Below are 17,391 nucleotides of genomic sequence, written 5' to 3' on the forward strand. Positions count from 1 at the left end.
CGGAAGACTTCAAGTACGCGGGGATGTCGCCCACGATCTACACGACGTTCATTTGGATCAGCCACGACACGTGGCTGCACGGGTGGTGGCCCTACGACTTTTTGTCGATGGACACGTCGATCGCGCCGCTGTGGTACCTCGGCATCTTTCTCGGTCACTTTGCATTGTTTGGCGCCGCGTACGGCCTCTCGCAAGTCAAGGCGCGCTGCCTCCCGACGCTGCACCCCGAAACGTCCATTCAAGCCAATGGCGGTCGTCCGACTTCGTACCAGTCGATTGTGTAGTTGGAGTCCTCGTTTGTAAAAGCAGGCAACGAATACCAACTACATCCTCTCAAAGAGCTATTGAATGTCTTGCCAACATCGGAGGTGCTGGTCAAGGGGAACCAATGTATCACTCCCTTGATAAAACCAGATCGCAATGTGCTACTTTGGTGCGGGGCGAGTGTGATCGCAGTTGTGGGAATTAGCTGTGGGCAGTTGCGCGACCGGATGCAACTTCAACCATCAGCTGCGTGTTTTTAGTTGGTTGGGTGATTTCAGCTCCTTTGTTGAAAATCGTATAGTCTGCATTCATATACACGCATCTTGACGGCGGGTTGTGGGATTGTGACGAGCGCAGCCCACAACGTTGGACACGTTGTGACGATCGCGCTCAACATCCCACACAACCAGAGATACCAAACAACTCATTTCTACAACAACCAGAGATACCGTACTGTGGCGGCGCTCTCTGGAGTGTATACTATGATACCCATGCGCATCGATCTAATGAATTCGTTCGCCGTCTAAACCGACGCCAATCGTTGAACCAGCTTGCACCACGTGCGACCAAAAAGTGTGCAATAGTGCACCTATCACTCAAGGTCTCATGATCGCTCTGACATCAGCCAATCAATTTACAATTGTCGACATCCAGACGACCAAAGTATGATCGCCGATCGCCTTTTCGGTAAATGGGTAAGCTTGCACGGACGCCCGTGGATATTCAGCACCCACCACCGATCGTCAAATCACTCTTCATTGTTCCATTCGCAGTCGACAGCACAAGCATGTGGGTCCAACTCGTCATCGGCTCGATCCTCGCAGCGTCCTTTGCCATCTCGGGCCACGCCATCTACAACCTCAACCTCGGCGGTGGGCCGGCGGTCCTCGAGTCGTTCCAGTACAAGCCACCGTCGACGTACTATGTTCATTTGGGCTTTCGCGTCGGTATGCTCGTGCTGTACGCGGCCGTCTTCATCGCCGAAGCCGAGAACCTCGGGACCAAAATGATCTCGTTCTACACGGTCTGGAACTTTATCCTCCAGAGTCTCTACTATCTCTGGGCCATCAAGTACCAGCTGTCGACGTCGAGATCGCGCCAGACGCCCGTCACGGTCACGCGCGAAGGCTCGCTCCTCAACTCGCTCTTCAACATTTGCTTTGCGAATTCGCTTTTGGTGATTGTCATCTACTGGGGTCTCCTCTACAACCCCAACATGCGCTGGTACAGCTACATCCAGCACGGCGGCAACACGCTCCTCTTCTTCGTCGAGTTTGCACTCAACGGCTTTCTCGTGCAGGGCACGGACGTGATGTACGTCTCGCTCTTCCCCTCGGTCTACGCCGTCTTCATCTGGATCAGCAACGTCACGTGGCTCGATGGCTGGTGGCCCTACCGCTTTCTCACGATGGAGACGCCGGTCGCGCCGCTTTGGTACATTGGTATCTTTGTCGGTCACTTTGCCATGTTTGGCCTCGCGCTCGCGATTTCGTCGGCCAAAGCCAAGTACTTTCCTTCGCTCTGCCCTGTCGTTCAAGCCAACAAGCTCTTTATGAACTCGATCAACTACGATACGATTGCTTAAGATACCTCGTAATAATTTCTTTTTATTTCTCATCAAATATCAAGTGTCTCTATCTATCTATCTATCTATCTATCTATCTATCTATCTATCTATCTATCTATCTATCTATCTATCTATCGAGCTATCTGCGCAACCGAAGGGCTCCAGCTGACTCGTGCGTCGCACTGTCAATGCACCAAACAAACAAGTAACAAGTTCAAAATGGAATAAATACAAAACTTAGGCGTGGCTCGCGACGAGCTCGTCCTTGGCCGACTGGCAGTGGCTGTAGACGACGTCTTCTTTTGTCATGTCGGCGGTAATGTGGCAGCGCTTGGGGAGGTACTTGGTCTTGGCCTTGGCGAGCAAGAGCACAAAGCCAAAGCACGCAATGTGGGCGACGATCACGCCCACATACATGAGCGGCGCGAGCGCTTTTTCTTGGTTCATAAACGTATACGGCCACTTGTCGAGAAACGTCGCCTTGCAGATCCAAATGACCGTGACGTACACGACGGGCCACATAGCGGCAAACGGAGCGTCACTGCGCACCATAAAGCAGTGGTTCAAGCAAAACTCGAGAATGAGAATCGCATTGTTGCCCGCGTGCTCCATGTAGCCGACCCACCACGTCGACGCCTTGTAGATGACCGACCAGTAGACGAGCGCAACGAGGAAGCTCGTCGAGAAGACGACCGTGAAGAGCGTCGAGAGCCATTGCCGCTCGCGCGTCATCGGGACAAACGACCCCGCATGGCTCCACTCGGCCACTTGGACTTTGATGGCCCAGAGAAAATAGACCAACTGGAGCGTGAAGTTCCAGACCGTGTACATGGTGAACGCGCGGCCTTCTTGGTACGTGAGCTGGTAGATGAGCGTCGTAATGTAGAGCGCGGCCACGACAACGCGAAAGCCAAAGAGGCCTTTAAAGTGCGTCGACGACGAGTACGTGATGGAGCTCAGCGAGACCGGTGCCGTCTTGACGACACGGTACATGCCGTGGAAGGCGTAGAGAGCGCAGAGGAAGACGATGACCGCGATGACGTAACCTTGCCAGCCCATTATGCGAAGATGACGACGAGTGCGAGGTAGAGGTGCAAATGCAAAGTGAGCCGCACGAGTGGTTACATTCACTGCAGCATCTGTTTTGCGACAGGCCCTATGCGGGAAGAGACACGAGGAAAGGCTACCAAGGGGCGCAACGCTACCTGGACGGGATCGTAGAAACACTCGAAGGAATACCACTCGGGTGTCTAATTCTGTTGCCCGGTTGCGGGCCGCTTGTCATTGACGAATGGATATGCTTGAATGTGTAGCAAAGGCGGATAGTACTAGTATGCAAATGAAGCGGAAGTAGGACGACGGTTGTCCGCATCACGTTCCCCGATTGTTCCGCACCTGACGTCACTTGCCCGCGCAAATGACGCCGCGCCCCGTGAGCCATGAACTGCGAGGTGCACTGGCTGCGGCAGCCACGTGTTGCGCACCGCGGATACCACATGTTGCGCCCCGTGCAGCATTGCACGCGCGATGTATTGACGCCAGCGACAGGTGTCGCAGCCAGCGTCACGCCTAGTACGATTGGTGATTATAGTTTGAACGACGTCACCGACTTGAAGACAACGTTGATGCAAGCCAAACGACGAGAGTCTATCTTTTTAGCAATGTGGGAGGGTTTTCAGACCGTGGGATAGTATGGTGGGATCTGCAGTGGCATGGCTCCTGGTCGGACCCGGTCTCCTTCAACGATCGCAGTAGCGCCCGTCTGATCCCCGTGTCTTTTTGTCGAGGTACCCAGGATGTCAGTCCAAGGCACTCAAAAGAAAAAAAAGAATTTATTTTCTTTTTCTAGTTGCCACTCGTTTCGTACCTACTGAGTCTCTCGAATGCAATGTTAAGTAATAGAGCACTACGGGTGATGGTCAAGGACGCCAGTGTCGCGGCCTGCAAACGCTGTGGGCCCTAATTCCTTGGCACGTGGCGCTTTAGAGTCGAAGGCTGATTCGGAGCTGACCCGAAGCTCAACTTGCGCGCAGATGCTCGTGTCAACGTTGAAGGCTGTCCTCCCATTCTGCAGTCGACTGGGTTTTCGAAACAGGTGCAAGTGAGACTTGTTTCAATCGTTGCGTGCTCGACTCGATGCGCTGCAGAGCTCGAGACCCGTAGCAGACGTAACCCAAGATGAGTCTTCGGTTCATAACCGCACGGTAGGACATGCCCGTCAGCAAAACCGACCACCGATTTCCACAAAACTTTGCACTGAAGTAGCTGACACATTCTGTCAAATAGGCTTTTGAGAGCTGGGATTTTACTTCAAGTTAGGCATCGCCACGGCTCAGCTCAGCTTGGCTCGGCTCAGCTCGGCTCGGCTTGGCTCGAAAAATGGAGCCCGAGTCGTTGGCTTTTGAAGCCGGCTCGAGCTAGCAGTCAAGGACGTGGGTTGCGTTCAAGTAGACAAGATTCAAGGAGCGGTTGTACGTCGCATTACTGAATGGGTCTAGGACTGGGTCTAGGACTGGGTCTAGGACGCAAGGTCCAAGATGGTTTCAATCTCCTTGGGCGTGTGCACAACAATCGTCGACGGCTGGGCATAGCCCATGACAGGGGCAAACACAAACGCGTGGATCGCGCCATAGGCATCGCAGAGGCGGCGAGCGGCTCGTGTGTACGCCTCGTCGCGGACGTCCGGTTGCGAGATGCGCTCAATGGCAGGAAGCTCAAGCGCCATGAGCAGCGAGCAAAAGTTGTGGACAACGATGCGGACGCTGTCGACGTCGAGGCCGGGCATTGCGCTGCCCGCCTAGAAACGGACACTTCGTTTTCATTTCATACATCGACGAGATATACCTCGTGCACCGCAGCCATGCGCTCGAGCAGCGTCGCGACGCCACACCGCTGCAGCACCACCGACGCCTAGGTACGCTCTCAGGAATGAAACCCTAACCCGCGGCGCATGTCGCACCTGCGCAGTGGCCAGCGCATCGATACTGGCGCCAATGTCCCGTGAAAGCTCAGCGACCCACGCACCGGCAAGCGCCTCGTAGCGCGAGAGCGTTGCCTACTCGACAGGATACACACGGTGGTCGACTGACTAGTAAGATACGTGAACACAGCCGAGTTGGTTGAGCTGAAAGACGAGCGCGTCGCTCGGGTCAGCATGGCGTTGCTTGGAGGACGCAGCAAGCGCGACGACGAAGCACTCGATCACGGGCGCCACATCGGCGGCTTGAGCACCGAACGGTAGCAGCGCGCTTTGGTAAATATCAAGTAAATGCGCCTAGCAATGTATAAAAATCATAAAAAATCAAAAAGGCAACAAAACACTCAAGCTACTACGTACGAGTTTGTGCGTCGTGTCGAGCGTCGCATGCGCCGCGACAAGGGTAAAGTCGGCGCGGTCTTCCTAGTGCAGGTAGTTTTGCATGGTGTCGAATATTGGCGTGTTTGGGCACGCTACCTGCATAACCGCTTGAAACACGTCCACTTGGTGCTGCCACTGCTTCTCAAAGCTCGTGCGGGCACGGGCGAGCGACCTAGCATGCAGCATAAGACATGTGGCATCCCCACAGCATTGTCCTACTCGACAAGAACAGTGCTCAGCTCGGCGTCTTGGGGCACCAGCTTGGCCATGGTGACGCAGTAAAAACCGAGAAGGTGCACCACTTGATACACAACAGGGCACGCGGTCTGGCCCGTGAGCGTCTGCTGCAAGCGCACCTACGCTCCTTGGACGATATGCGCGGTCGATCAAAGAGATAGCGCACCTCGAGAGGGCGCGCGATGCCCTCAAAGGCTTGGCCCACGAGCCGCTGCGTCTCGCCGGCCTCGGCCCCGTCCAGCAACACCTATTGCGCGTCAGACACTCATCTAGTCGATGCGGATGACTACAGTACTTTAAAGTACTCGTGCTCGGAAGCGATGGCTGCGTGGACCCAGGCCAGCATGTCGCCAGCATACCGGACCGGGTCGTGCGAGTGGATCTCGATGGGCCGAGGAATGCCGTTGGGACCGCCCCGCGTCAGCGCAATGATGAAGCGGCGCAAGATCGCACCGCGTCGAGCAGCTACAAGGGCTTCCTTGCAATGCCTATTCGCCATGGTCTCCGTCATCTCGTAGCATGCGGAGCGTACGCATAAAACGCAGGGCGGGCGACGAGGTGGCGCATGGCGTGGTGCAGCAAGCGGCTGGGCTCGGTCTCGGCGCCACCGCAGTGCTGCAGCGTCCATTGGTACAGCTTGTCGTACGCTGCATCTTGGTGCTGGCCGACGCGGTCGAGCAGCTCGAGGCTACGAGAGCACAGATGCAAGGAGTGGGCAAAGGATAGAAGCAGACGTACCTTGTGGGCCCAGGATTCGCTTCCACGAGACGCTTGCAGTTGGACTTGATGCCACCGACGCGCGAAAGGACGTCAAAGAAGACGGTCATGGCGTCGTCGTTGCCATCGAGCGCCGGCGCTTCGAGGAGCGCGACGTCGACGGGGTCGACTTGGTGCTGCGACAGAAACTGCTTGGTCTCGTCCATCTCGGCCTGCAGCGCGCGCTGCTCGCCCCTACATGTTCGCGTCACGGTGGGCGATGCGCATGCAAATGGAGTACGTAAGGGCCGCGGCCTGCGCGACGAACGCGTTGGACGTGCGCTCGGTCGTGTCGAGGTACGCAGCGACGTGCTGGCACGTGACGTCCATGGCCTCCGCCTTCTGCTGGAGCGCGCTAATTGACGCCAGCACCACGTCCATCTCGCTAAGGAGGCCTTCCGCGACGCGGAGGCTGGCGTTGTCGAGGCTGCTCTTGAGCGCGGTACGCACGCCCGCGGTGGTCCCGCCGACGTCGATGGCGACGAGTGGTGGCAGCGAGCCGAGAAGGCTCTTGGCGCTCGCCATCTCTGCCTGGCTCGCCAAGAGCTTCTTCACGCGGTGCTGCAGTGCGACCGACATGGCAAATCCTCTGTGTGGCCAATTTAAAAGGACATGTCCTAGTTAGGACTCGCAAACGAATATCGGATTTTGCCTGAACAAGTAGATCAGTTCGACTGAGCAACTCGATTACCTTCCATACTCGATAACTTGCGAAACAACTGTGATATTGTCATCAATATGTATCCAAATACAGAGGTAGATCGCCAACGCACACAAGGCAGGACAATAAGCCACTCGGTCCTTGCTGTGCCGTCAAATCGAGCTGTGGTTCCAATGAAGAAGAAGGAGATTGCTAGACTCTACGTATGCGAAGTCTTTGTGTAATAATGAAGATAACGCGAAACACGTTTATATATACAATATTGTATACGGAGCAACTATACCGCGGTCTCGTGAGCGTGGGCCCGCAGTATTTTTTCGCGTCGGCACCCAACGCCTCGATTGGGGTGGCTGGGGATATTGGCAGACCTGTATACTGCTTCAAAGCCCGGCTCTTGCTGCACGCCAGGTGTCGGCAGAGTGGCTTTGAAGCCGCGCCCTTTTCATTACTGCACATTCGAAACGCGTGGCTCGGTGGCGCCAACAGCAAGCTCGAATCTTGCGCGCCATAAATGAGGTTGAAAATACTGTACACCACACGCTCCAATTCCTAGCCTCCGTCCGTTTTGCGGTCTAATTCCGCCGACATGTGTTTGCTACCGCAAAGTTGGCAACACATTCGAGTTCGACCGCAACAAAATGCACACACCGATCGATAATACCTGCATCTAAATGAATCAATTTAGCCAAGCCACGATGGTAGCTGCCATCTTTACTCAATACAAACTGTGATGCCATTGAAGCGAAACTAGAGCTCGCATGGAGACACCACCAATGGTACAGGCACAATGACGTGGCGGCGTGCAATGAAAGAACGGGTAGAGCCGGTTCGATAGAAGTGCAATTTCAACGTGCAAACTCAACCAGCAGCGTGCGATGGAAACGTCAGCCAAGTTCCTCATCCATGCTAATCAAAAGACCGTGGCGTTGCATGCATCCTCTGCAGTTCCAGGAATCCCCATGCGCACGACAATAGCAACTGGTGGCGGCTTTGCCTTGCAAAATGACCACAAACTCAGATACGCGACTCAGTTGACTCAGAAAGAGCCTTTTCAACAGTGCCTCTGCTCTTGAAATCGAACACCGCGCGTCGCATGCAACGCCGATGGTGGAGCTCACACCGGCATCGTGTGTTCATTTCCCAATTTGCCTCGACCACTTCACACCACCACAATGAAGTCGATCGCTTGCCTTCTTCTCGCCACATCGGCCGTCCACGGCCTGCGCCTCTCGGCCCAAGAAAAGGTCGACCTCGAAGCCAAGCTCGAGGCGTGGAAGGCCAGCCAAGCCGGCAAGCAAGCCGAAGCCAACGGCTTTCTCCCGCCCAAGACGGAACACGGCAACCTCGAAGACGGCGAGATTGACGACGAGCTCCTTCGGTTTGCCACGACCCAAAAGATCGTCGATGACCTCAACCAGCAGCACAAGGGCGCCGTCTTCTCGACCGACAACCAGTTTGCGCTCATGACCGAAGACGAGTTTGCGGCCTTTGTCAAGGGCTCCTTCAAGCACGAGACGCCCAAGCGCCAGCTGCGCGGCGACAACGTCCAGCTCACGCTGACGCAGGCCCAGCGAGAGGCGACGGACGTCGACTGGACGACCAACAAGTGCATGTCGCCCGTGCGCAACCAAGGCAGCTGCGGGTCGTGCTGGTCGTTCGCGGCCGTCGGCGCTGTCGAAGCCGCACACTGCCTCGTGACCGGCTCGCTCGTCGACTTTTCCGAGCAGCAGCTCGTGAGCTGCGCCTCGAGCGCGGGCTACGGCTGCCAGGGTGGCTGGCCCAACAAGGCACTCGACTACATTGCGCAGACGGGTCTGTGTACCGAGTCGGGTTTCCCGTACACCTCGGGCAGCTCCAACCAGAACGGCCAGTGCCAGGAGTGCCAAAAGACCAAGGTCAGCGTCGGCAAGTCGGTCGACATCCAAGGCGAGAGTGCGCTCCAGAGCGCGCTCGACAAGCAGCCGGTGACGGTCGTCGTCGAGGCTGGCAACAACGTGTGGCGCAACTACAAGAGCGGCGTCGTGCAGAGTTGCCCGGGAGCGCAGTCGGACCACGCCGTGATTGCTGTCGGGTATGGCACCAAGGACGGCCAGCAGCATTTCAAGATCAAGAACTCGTGGGGCACGGGCTGGGGCGAGCAAGGCTACATCTACCTCAAACGCGGTGTGAGCGGCAAGGGCATGTGCAACGTGGCCGAAGGGCCTTCGTACCCGCCCATGAGCGGCAAGCCGCAGCCGACGTCCAACCAGCCGCAGCCGACCTCCAACCAGCCGCAGCCCACGGGCAAGCCCACAAAGAAGCCGACGCCCAAGCCCACGAAGAAGCCCCAGGGCGACTGCAACGGCTGCAACGGCTGCTACTACCCGGCCGCGTCGCAGTGCTTGACGGCCGACTACGACAAGGAATATTGCGAATACCTCGGTGCCGAGTACGGCACCAAGTGGTGCACGTCGTAAACCGCTTCTCGTCTTCTTTGTGCGTCCATGCGATTAGCTTGTTTCAATTGCTATTCCTTTGCGATAATCGACATTTTTACCGTATCCAACTTAGCTTGCGTTTACTACGGTCAAGGACTCATGCCTTTAGGTTCAAAGATGCCCATGGTACGATGGCGGGAAACCTATCGAATGCCAAGAAGTGTGCGTCTCGTGTCAAAAATAGATGTACTCCTCAAACCTGATAGAACCTTGGGAAACGTATAGATTCGAGATTTAGGATTTTGTACATAAGCTTCCTTGGATCTGCTAGTCTTTTTGTCGAAACTGGTACAACATGCACCGCCAAATCTAAGGCGGTCGCTACAAGTAAAAAAGAACCAACGCGGGTCGATTCTCGCTGGGCCTCTGCCCGAGGTTGCCTTTTCGTTGTCCTATTTTCTTGAACGAGATACGACCTCAAGCAGTTTCTAAAATGCCACGTCAGGGATGTGTAGCGTCCTTGTGGACTAGTCGCACGGTCCAATCAGATGGTTGTACGAGCTGTGGTGGCGCCGTTTCTGGTGCGCCGTGCCTCTATGTGTTCATGCTGCATACAAACACCAAGTGTGGCCGTTGTATCCGGATACGGCGTGGGAAAAAGACGCAACAACCGGTGCACGGCTTTGCACCAACGTCGACTGGAGCCATGGCGCATAACTAAAAAAGCATCGCTAGCTTCAACATCATGGTCGCTGTCCCCGTCTCGCTCCCCAAGCCGTCGCCGGCCAAGTCGCCGCTCAAAACGCTTTTGCTCACGAGCGCCATCACGGGCGGCGTCTGGAGCGCACTGCGCCACTACGTCGCACAACCCGTCGAGCTCGATGTCCTCCAAGTCGTCCGCATGGAATTGGAAGAGGGCGCAGCGTCGCGCCGAGCGCGCTTCGAGTTTGGTAAGCACAATCCGCAGCAGCAAGCCCAGGCCTTCGACTGTCTGTACGAAAACACCGAGAACCAGCACGTTTTCAACCACTGGTGATCGGTCCACACGACTCTCTCCATGCCTCCATATTTAATGATACCACATATTCTCCTGGTTGCTTTGCTGCTATGTATTGAACGCGAGGTATTCTTCCGCAAAATCAAGCTGCTCTTGTTTGTCTGTTGGCGGCGGTTGTGCGGCTGTAAACTCGTTCATGTAGACTGTATCCTGCATTGTGAAGTAGACACTGAAGAGAAGTCTAGGATAACTTGTCATTCGGCCCATCGCGTGCGTGCGTCTCGTCCACGGATGTATCAATGCAAGAAATAACACCAACCATGCCCTGTGTACTTTGATGCCGATAATCCGACTGTTGGCAGGGTTTAAACCCGGTACTACAGAGCTGGCTCTGCCAACACGACTGGTAGCAACTGCGAGGGTGGGTGTAGAAGGGTTAATAATTAAAGTCAATTTCGAATTCTGAATTCGTATCATGCATGATCAACGCTCTGGTCACACTGCCATGTTGAGCTCGCCGTACCGTGTACGCGGAAATGTCCGAGCAAGTCCTGGTGTCCTGGTAGATTATTGCTCTTCGATCAGCTTGGGACCCTGTGCGCAAAGCCGAGCTCGCTTCGCTCTCAAATTATAGTCAAGGGTTGGTCCACGTTGCTGAGAAATAATACGAGAAAATTATTTTTTCTTTTTTCGCAATTGATGTTTTGGTGTTGTATACTCGGGTGTCGGACTTGATCTAGGCTAGCTGAGGCACGAGCGCTATCCGCGGGACAAGGCGCCGGCGTGGCCACTCGTGTTGGCGAGGAGCCGGCGAAGACGACGAAGAGCCAGCTACCCAGGGTTTTGAACGAGGCGGTGGTGCAAGTGCAGTTGAGTGACACGCGCCGCCTTGACGACAATCGTCCATAGACTTGGTAGTGGTGCCAAAAACGTCCCCAATGTGTTGTTCAATAGTACTCCGCCTGTTCACTTTGGCGGTGGGACTCCTTTGCGTGACGGCAGCGGTGAGGCGTCGCCATTGTTGATGGGAAGCGTATCACGGCGCACACCGTACTTGTTTCTTGTATGCACATGCACTTGCGCGTCCTGTAGACACGTTCAACTAACTGTACGTCGTACATTCTTCTCGTCGGTCTTGTGGTGATGTGTCTCGGATTGGTGGTACGACCTGTAATCACTCGGTGGTAATCCTACCACACGGGACATGTGGTGCCATACCAGATGCTACTGCTAAATGGATGTCAAGTTTGTCATTTGTGCGTGATGCAGGTGTGTCGCCCATCACGCACCCGGTATTTGTACACCCGAAGGACTGGACATGGATCTTTCGCAGCACTGCAAACGCACGCGCGGACGGTTCCAACGAAGACCATTTTGACTCGTAGAGACGACAGACATTGTTTCTCAGTCCGCTCCAAGCCTCTTGACAACGGACGTGGCTTCATCCTTGGTAGAGGGCGGCTTCCTTGTCGCGGCTACCGCGCTTGTTGCTTCGGAGACTGTGTGTGATTTCCATTGACGCCGAACAAGACAGCTTCCACAACGACAAACAACCACCACCGAGCGGATACCACACACGATCGGCGGATCTGAGTCTGATAATATGACGCAAGATTGTATTAGTGTACACCACGTTTTATTTCGTGTTCAGAAACGAGTAGACATACGCTAGCAACCGCGTTTGAAATTCGCGGCAGCGTGCTCGGACGACGCGCTCGAGAGCAGTGATATTCGGCAGCGTCTCTAGCGCTCTTGTGAGCTCGATCAAATCAATGGGACCATGGGACGACCGCGGGTGGTCCATGGAAAAATAGACTTTGACGCATGTTGTCGTCTCGGTTGCTTTCGCCATCGATATCCTACGACCATAAATCGCTAAATCCCATATTTAAAGAGCAAAACGTACCAGAGTTGACAGCCCGCGGTCCAGAGCGGCATATCGATCGGTTGCATCTCGTCGTTGGTCATCGTCCGCATGACAATTGTCGTGGCTTTAGACTCACGCTGCGTGAAGCGGCCGTAAATGCAGTTGCCCACCAGCCACTGGTTTGGACTCAGCGCCGTCGTCTCGCGAGCGTAGGCTATGTCAACCTCGGGCGACGTGACGACCACCGCCATCGTCGACGAGTGAACGGCGTACTCGGCTTGCCCCATGACCCACGCGTCCACAATCGAGTCGATCGTGTGCGGTGAAAAGAGCTGAGCAACGCCCACAAACCCGCCGGTGGGCTGTGCGCGGACAAACGAGGCATCTTCGTTCCCAAAAGCATCGGCATGTGCGAACGCCGTCTCGCGCTGGTGGTACATTTGCATCGCGAGCCACTTGATGGCAAAGTGGCGGGGCAAGACATCGCCGGCAAAGAGGCGTGGCGACCGCGACCAGTGGTGCGCCGACGTCTACTCACGCATATCAACCTCAAATTCAAAACCAATTCAGTTTCGTACCGAGTCCAACGTGCTCTGAATCCACGCGTGCAAGAGGTCCAGGACGGCGACGTGGTCGTTGACACGGCGCCAGAGCTGGCGGTTGGTGTGCACGCACTGCAGCGTCTCGTCGGCGAGCGCCCGGACAACGTCGGCCCACGGCAGTAGCGTCGTCTGTCGCGTCTGGAGATGCCGGAGCTTCTCTTGCAGCGTGTGCATGTACTGGGTGAGGTACTCGTTCTCGGTCATGACGAGCTTGGGCGGCAGCATCGCGCGGGGCTTCTTTGTCGACTCGGCCACCGCCATGCCCATGCTTGCGCGCAGTGCACGATGTGAAATGACTGCGGCGGACTTTCTTCGACTTGGAGTTGTGCGTCACACGAGCAGCATGTTTCTTCCAGCCACCACGTGGCGCCTGGCGATCGTCTCATTGACCACGGTTACTGACTAGATTCGGCAGCAGATGGCTGCAATTGAGGCGCAAAATGGCAACTTCACCATCGTCCTTAGCATGCACAACGCCTCACGACATGGGTGCAGAACACACCTGCGTCAAGAGGGTCCGACGCCTCCGTTGGCCGAGTTTATGGAGTCCTGCGTGCGGGTCCAAGACCACGAAACTGCGCGACGTCACTTCTGTTTCAGAAGATGACCGAGTCACTCTCGACCACGTGGTTTTCGTGGGAATCCCACCGCTGCGAAAGATATGACACGGCAATCTCAGTCCAGGTCGAGCGGCATATCGCAAGCCGTGACGGGCATCCTTGCTACCAATCGGAACCGTACGGTTCGTGCGCGTCGACAGACTGTGCGAAACGCACTAGAATAAGAGCAAGCGTGCCACTCTCTCGAAAGGTCGTATGCACGCCGCAGCTAACCGCACAAGCAACGAATCAACCCAAAAGAGATGCACATGATTACCGGCACGTGGCCTGCCACAGGCATGACTGTAGCATTGCCAGCATTTGGCGACGAGCTAGCATCCCAACGTTATCGAAGGTCGCTTGAAATGGTATATTTGTAAACGGGATAGCCGTCACGTCGCCTTGCGGCCGTGTCGGTGCAACACCACGCTTTCTCATTCGATGCTTTCGTGTCCCAGTGACCATGGTTGTCGTGTCGTGGCCACGGCACAACGCAACGCATGTACACTCGAGGTAGCCACTTCGATACTCGACGTCGACAGTCTTTAAAAACAAAAATAGTTTGTGGCCCTCGTGGACAAACGCAATAGGAAAGGATCCTCGGCACGTGCTCGCTGTTAGACTGCTGGTCGTAAATAATTATTGATAATTACAAAACGGACATGCAACGGCGACATGCCAGAGGCGAGAGAAGTGATCTCGCCGACGTTGATGGGTGACATTTTGCATGCCCCACCACTCATGGGCTGCATGGGCAACGACGGTGCTACTAGTGGCTACACTAGTATTAGTTTTGCTCGTTGCGTCTGGTCACACTCTTGTCGCAATTTTTTGCAAATTTCCCACACCACTCGGCGAGTCTGGACTTCCGACCCACTACAATATATCGAGGGTGTGTGCTGCACACTGTCTGGCTCGCCCGAAACGGCCGAGGCGCCCGTCGTGACACCCGAAGCGGCCCGTTCTTGACCAAGATACATCTCCACCACTTGATGCTGAATACCCAAGCGACGTGCCACTTCCAAATGATGAACGCCCTGCGCCACGACGCCTGGCTTCGTGACCACTTCGTCCCGGCTTGCGCCATCCATACGCCTCGCCTTCAACACGGCTAAGCCTCGCCGCTGCTGCCGTCAAGCACACCACCCTCTGAATCGAAAGTCCACCCCCCAAAAACAGTTCAGTGTAATTTGTACTAGTATCTAAAGAGACTCACTTCAACAACAATCCATCGAGGGTCAATAGACATGACAATCAAAGTGTTTGTAAACGCACTCGTTCAAGTCGTGCGTGCTCGAGCAGGTGGCCGTGCCGAGACGGGCCAAGAGGCTCTCTTGAAAAAGTACAATGCCAAAAGAAAAATGGACACCAATGGAAGAACGTAGACGAGCCTATCGAAAGTAGAAAAACCACTACGTACTACTTACTACCTGGGGACATGCAAAGTCTGCACGCCCGATTGACTGCATAGCAGACAATCTCGCTGCTTTTTGGTTATGAAGCACAGCTCCATAATGTGGAGCTGTACTAACACATATTATGAGTTGTAATACCAAACGCTTACCAGATGCCATCAAAACAACCACGTTGATCTGCTGTCTCGTGCAATATCTTCACAGGCGGAACTGCATCGCATTGTAGATGTCAATTGTTATCTACCGGGGTCTGGCGCGGTACTAGAACAATTTTGAACGACGGGAAGAAGTGGAAGCGGTTTTCCGAGCGAGCAAGAAGACCTCATTTAGAAGCGCATTATATTCGAGTGCAGAGCCATTCAGCTCAAGCCATGCATCACGAATGTGTTGTGGTTGATAAAACGTAACCCCGCCCCGCGGACCACCTGGTGCGATTCAAAAGTGCGCGTATTTTGGTCGAAACATGAGCGGGGCCAACAACGGCTAAAATGGTGGAGAAATGCACGGACATTGCCCGGAATTACCCCCAACCCCGGGAACACTTTATCGGGGCCAATAGTGCCGGTTCGGGATAAATTTGTTGCTTTGCGCGTTTTTCCGCGGCTTTTTCTGCCGTTTTGAGACCCTGCGCATTATCCACTAAAACCAAAATCCGCGCAAATTTATACTTATTTCACGGACCACTGGCATAGTAGACACCAGCGCGGTGGTCGCTCCGTCGTAGTTTGCCCTGGATAGAGGATAGGTACGACGTCTGTTATCCGCGAAACACCCATTCTGCGTGTCGAAATGGAACAAACGACCACACAACACGACGGCGATGCGTCACAATTGACATTCGCATAATCCGCACATGCCACCGCTGTTAATTAGCTCTGCAGTTGCTGCTCGAGGCGGTTGCGCGCGTGCACCGCGTCCAAAACGATCTGCAAATGCGCGTCAAAGATCGCTCGCAGGTGGCTTTGCCGCGTAAAGAAGCGGTGTTGTAGCCGCTGGACGAGCACGGCCTTCTCGCACGCTGGGAGGTTGGTCCATTTCACAAAGTCTTGGAGTCGCACAAAGCCGCGGGCGGTCGCGGGGTGGCCCATCACATAGACGCTTCGGACGCGAGTGCCGCCCTCCATCGGCTCGAGCACATTCCTACACCAACATGAAGCATTGCCAATGAAGAACTATTGCAGTTGTACCATTGTTTGCTGTCGACGCTCCATTCGTCAGGCTCCAGCGGGTACATTTCGTCATGCAAAAGGGCGCGCACGACAATGACCGACTGGTGTAGTTCGTGGTATCGGCCGTAGACGCTGTGGCCCAAAATCGCTTGGTGGTCGCGTCCAACGTCCTCGCGGGTGTAGACAATATCATTCTCATCTCGTATCCAGTCGTCGAGGACGAACGATCGCGACTGCTGGCAGTATGCAAACGACCGCTCGGCGATCCAGTAGGCAGTCGATGCGGTCGCAAGGTCGCACTGGAGCACACGCGTGCACACCCCTTGGATTTGAAATAGGCTTTTCTCGCAGCTCACTTGGTAGCGCGCCGAGGGCAGTTGGGATATCGAGTCGCTCAGAACTTTGCCGACGCAATGGTAGAGCTGGTCGGCGAGCCACTTGTAACCAATGCGCCGGGTGCTCTGGGGTCCGTTAAACAAGTAGGATTCGGACCAGCTCGGTTGGTGCGACGGTGTCTACAGCCGTCGAGTTGGATCAAAATAAGAGGTATCGTAGACGTACCGGTGCGGGCGCGGTTGCATACACCCAGCGCTTGAGGACACTCACGAGGAGGGCGTGGGCGTCGAGTTGTTGGCGCAGAGAGCGGTGATCGCGAACTGCCTCGAGCATCTCTTCTTGGAGCGCGCGGGCAACGTCGGCCCACGAGAGCAGCATCGATCGGCGCGCGCGCAAGACCACAAGGCGGCGCTGGAGCTGGTGCGCATACGCCGACAGCGCGTCCTTCTCCGAGACGCGGTCGTCTTGCGGTTGCTCCATCACGGTACGAAGACGGAATGGCACAACTGGATGCGTCGTCGTTGCCCATAGGGTTGTCAGTGCGGTAATCGAACGTACCAGATGTTGACGTCCGTCGTACGGACACGGCTGCAGCACCGCGCTCGTAGGCACTGGACGAATGAGAATGACATCACGTCCGTGTCCGTAACAGCGACGGCAACTTGTCCTTTATCTTGCTGCATTGCTTGTCACGCGTACGTCACTTGGTCCTCTCGATGGCGTTGGGCGATGACTCAACCGCCTCGTCACGGCAGCTGGTGCCACGCCCAAATCGAAGTCTGTCATGGCCAACGCATTGCTCGATTGGCTCGTCGTCGCTCCTGGCTGCGAAAGCTCGCAGCTGCGACACCTGTAGCGACGATGGCTCCTCGTGACGCCCGAGAGTCGGCGTCGTAGTCGTCATAGTCGTACTGCCGGATGCGCAGCGGCTTTGTCACGGTGTCATTGTCGTATCAGCGAAATGCGAGTGCCAACATCCGAACGCAGCATCGCGCGCTTTTGTCGAGGGTCGTTAAATTTGAGCTGCGGCCCTTCGTCGTGTCCTCCGTGATATTCATTCGAGCTCACCATCACTTGTTGCACCCATTGGAGCACACGTCGTGTACGCTCCCTGGTCCTTCTTGTTCTGGGATTGGCATCACGAGA

The 17,391-nt window shown here is 55.4% G+C and overlaps 8 protein-coding genes across 8 annotated transcripts; 4 read left to right on the forward strand and 4 right to left on the reverse strand.

The window, feature by feature from the left end:
- Nucleotides 1-23: 23 nt before the first annotated feature.
- SDRG_04601 (hypothetical protein) lies at nt 24-284 on the forward strand (the record flags this gene model as incomplete). Its single annotated transcript, XM_008610277.1, has 1 exon — nt 24-284. The coding sequence occupies one exon, from the start codon at nt 24-26 to the stop codon at nt 282-284; it is 261 nt and encodes an 86-aa protein (XP_008608499.1).
- A 722-nt stretch (nt 285-1,006) lies between these two features.
- Nucleotides 1,007-1,898, forward strand: SDRG_04602 (hypothetical protein). The gene has a single exon (XM_008610278.1). It carries the CDS (start codon nt 1,052-1,054, stop codon nt 1,847-1,849), a length of 798 nt encoding a protein of 265 aa, XP_008608500.1. The 5' UTR covers nt 1,007-1,051; the 3' UTR covers nt 1,850-1,898.
- Nucleotides 1,899-2,037: 139 nt separating this feature from the next.
- Nucleotides 2,038-2,927, reverse strand: SDRG_04603 (hypothetical protein). Its single transcript, XM_008610279.1, has one exon. It carries the CDS (start codon nt 2,888-2,890, stop codon nt 2,069-2,071), a length of 822 nt encoding a protein of 273 aa, XP_008608501.1. The 5' UTR covers nt 2,891-2,927; the 3' UTR covers nt 2,038-2,068.
- Nucleotides 2,928-4,320: 1,393 nt separating this feature from the next.
- Nucleotides 4,321-6,761, reverse strand: SDRG_04604 (hypothetical protein; the record flags this gene model as incomplete). The annotated part of the gene is made up of 12 exons (XM_008610280.1): nt 4,321-4,628; nt 4,661-4,741; nt 4,791-4,886; nt 4,932-5,105; nt 5,169-5,231; nt 5,286-5,361; nt 5,409-5,545; nt 5,593-5,673; nt 5,722-5,914; nt 5,959-6,114; nt 6,165-6,377; nt 6,424-6,761. The coding sequence occupies 12 exons, from the start codon at nt 6,759-6,761 to the stop codon at nt 4,350-4,352; spliced, it is 1,887 nt and encodes a 628-aa protein (XP_008608502.1). The 3' UTR covers nt 4,321-4,349.
- Nucleotides 6,762-7,992: 1,231 nt separating this feature from the next.
- On the forward strand, nt 7,993-9,388 carry SDRG_04605 (hypothetical protein). The gene has a single exon (XM_008610281.1). It carries the CDS (start codon nt 8,016-8,018, stop codon nt 9,297-9,299), a length of 1,284 nt encoding a protein of 427 aa, XP_008608503.1. The 5' UTR covers nt 7,993-8,015; the 3' UTR covers nt 9,300-9,388.
- Nucleotides 9,389-9,963: 575 nt separating this feature from the next.
- On the forward strand, nt 9,964-10,594 carry SDRG_04606 (hypothetical protein). Its single transcript, XM_008610282.1, has one exon. It carries the CDS (start codon nt 10,006-10,008, stop codon nt 10,294-10,296), a length of 291 nt encoding a protein of 96 aa, XP_008608504.1. The 5' UTR covers nt 9,964-10,005; the 3' UTR covers nt 10,297-10,594.
- A 1,271-nt stretch (nt 10,595-11,865) lies between these two features.
- SDRG_04607 (hypothetical protein) lies at nt 11,866-13,054 on the reverse strand. The gene is made up of 3 exons (XM_008610283.1): nt 12,703-13,054; nt 12,164-12,654; nt 11,866-12,116 (listed from the first exon to the last, which is right to left on the reverse strand). The coding sequence occupies exons 1-3, from the start codon at nt 12,991-12,993 to the stop codon at nt 11,894-11,896; spliced, it is 1,005 nt and encodes a 334-aa protein (XP_008608505.1). The 5' UTR covers nt 12,994-13,054; the 3' UTR covers nt 11,866-11,893.
- A 2,489-nt stretch (nt 13,055-15,543) lies between these two features.
- On the reverse strand, nt 15,544-17,309 carry SDRG_04608 (hypothetical protein). Its single transcript, XM_008610284.1, has 4 exons — nt 16,804-17,309; nt 16,471-16,751; nt 15,928-16,424; nt 15,544-15,880 (listed from the first exon to the last, which is right to left on the reverse strand). Exons 2-4 carry the CDS (start codon nt 16,723-16,725, stop codon nt 15,610-15,612), a joined length of 1,023 nt encoding a protein of 340 aa, XP_008608506.1. The 5' UTR covers nt 16,726-16,751; nt 16,804-17,309; the 3' UTR covers nt 15,544-15,609.
- Between the last annotated feature and the right edge of the window lie 82 nt (nt 17,310-17,391).

This window comes from Saprolegnia diclina (genome assembly GCF_000281045.1).
Source record: "Saprolegnia diclina VS20 unplaced genomic scaffold supercont1.11, whole genome shotgun sequence".
Lineage (NCBI taxonomy): Eukaryota > Oomycota > Saprolegniomycetes > Saprolegniales > Saprolegniaceae > Saprolegnia > Saprolegnia diclina.

Bases quoted from the DNA above. Each gene is read 5' to 3' on its own strand.
- SDRG_04602 (XM_008610278.1), top strand. From the start codon at position 1,052: ATGTGGGTCCAACTCGTCATCGGCTCGATCCTCGCAGCGTCCTTTGCC.
- SDRG_04608 (XM_008610284.1), bottom strand. From the start codon at position 16,725: ATGGAGCAACCGCAAGACGACCGCGTCTCGGAGAAGGACGCGCTGTCG. The intron at 16,425-16,470 runs GTACGTCTACGA...CGACGGCTGTAG, and splicing joins ATGCAACCGCGCCCGCACCG to ACACCGTCGCACCAACCGAG. The intron at 15,881-15,927 runs GTACAACTGCAA...ATGTTGGTGTAG, and splicing joins AGCGTCGACAGCAAACAATG to GAATGTGCTCGAGCCGATGG.
- SDRG_04603 (XM_008610279.1), bottom strand. From the start codon at position 2,890: ATGGGCTGGCAAGGTTACGTCATCGCGGTCATCGTCTTCCTCTGCGCT.
- SDRG_04606 (XM_008610282.1), top strand. From the start codon at position 10,006: ATGGTCGCTGTCCCCGTCTCGCTCCCCAAGCCGTCGCCGGCCAAGTCG.
- SDRG_04607 (XM_008610283.1), bottom strand. From the start codon at position 12,993: ATGGGCATGGCGGTGGCCGAGTCGACAAAGAAGCCCCGCGCGATGCTG. The intron at 12,655-12,702 runs GTACGAAACTGA...ATGCGTGAGTAG, and splicing joins TTCAGAGCACGTTGGACTCG to ACGTCGGCGCACCACTGGTC. The intron at 12,117-12,163 runs GTACGTTTTGCT...TTATGGTCGTAG, and splicing joins ACCGCGGGCTGTCAACTCTG to GATATCGATGGCGAAAGCAA.
- SDRG_04605 (XM_008610281.1), top strand. From the start codon at position 8,016: ATGAAGTCGATCGCTTGCCTTCTTCTCGCCACATCGGCCGTCCACGGC.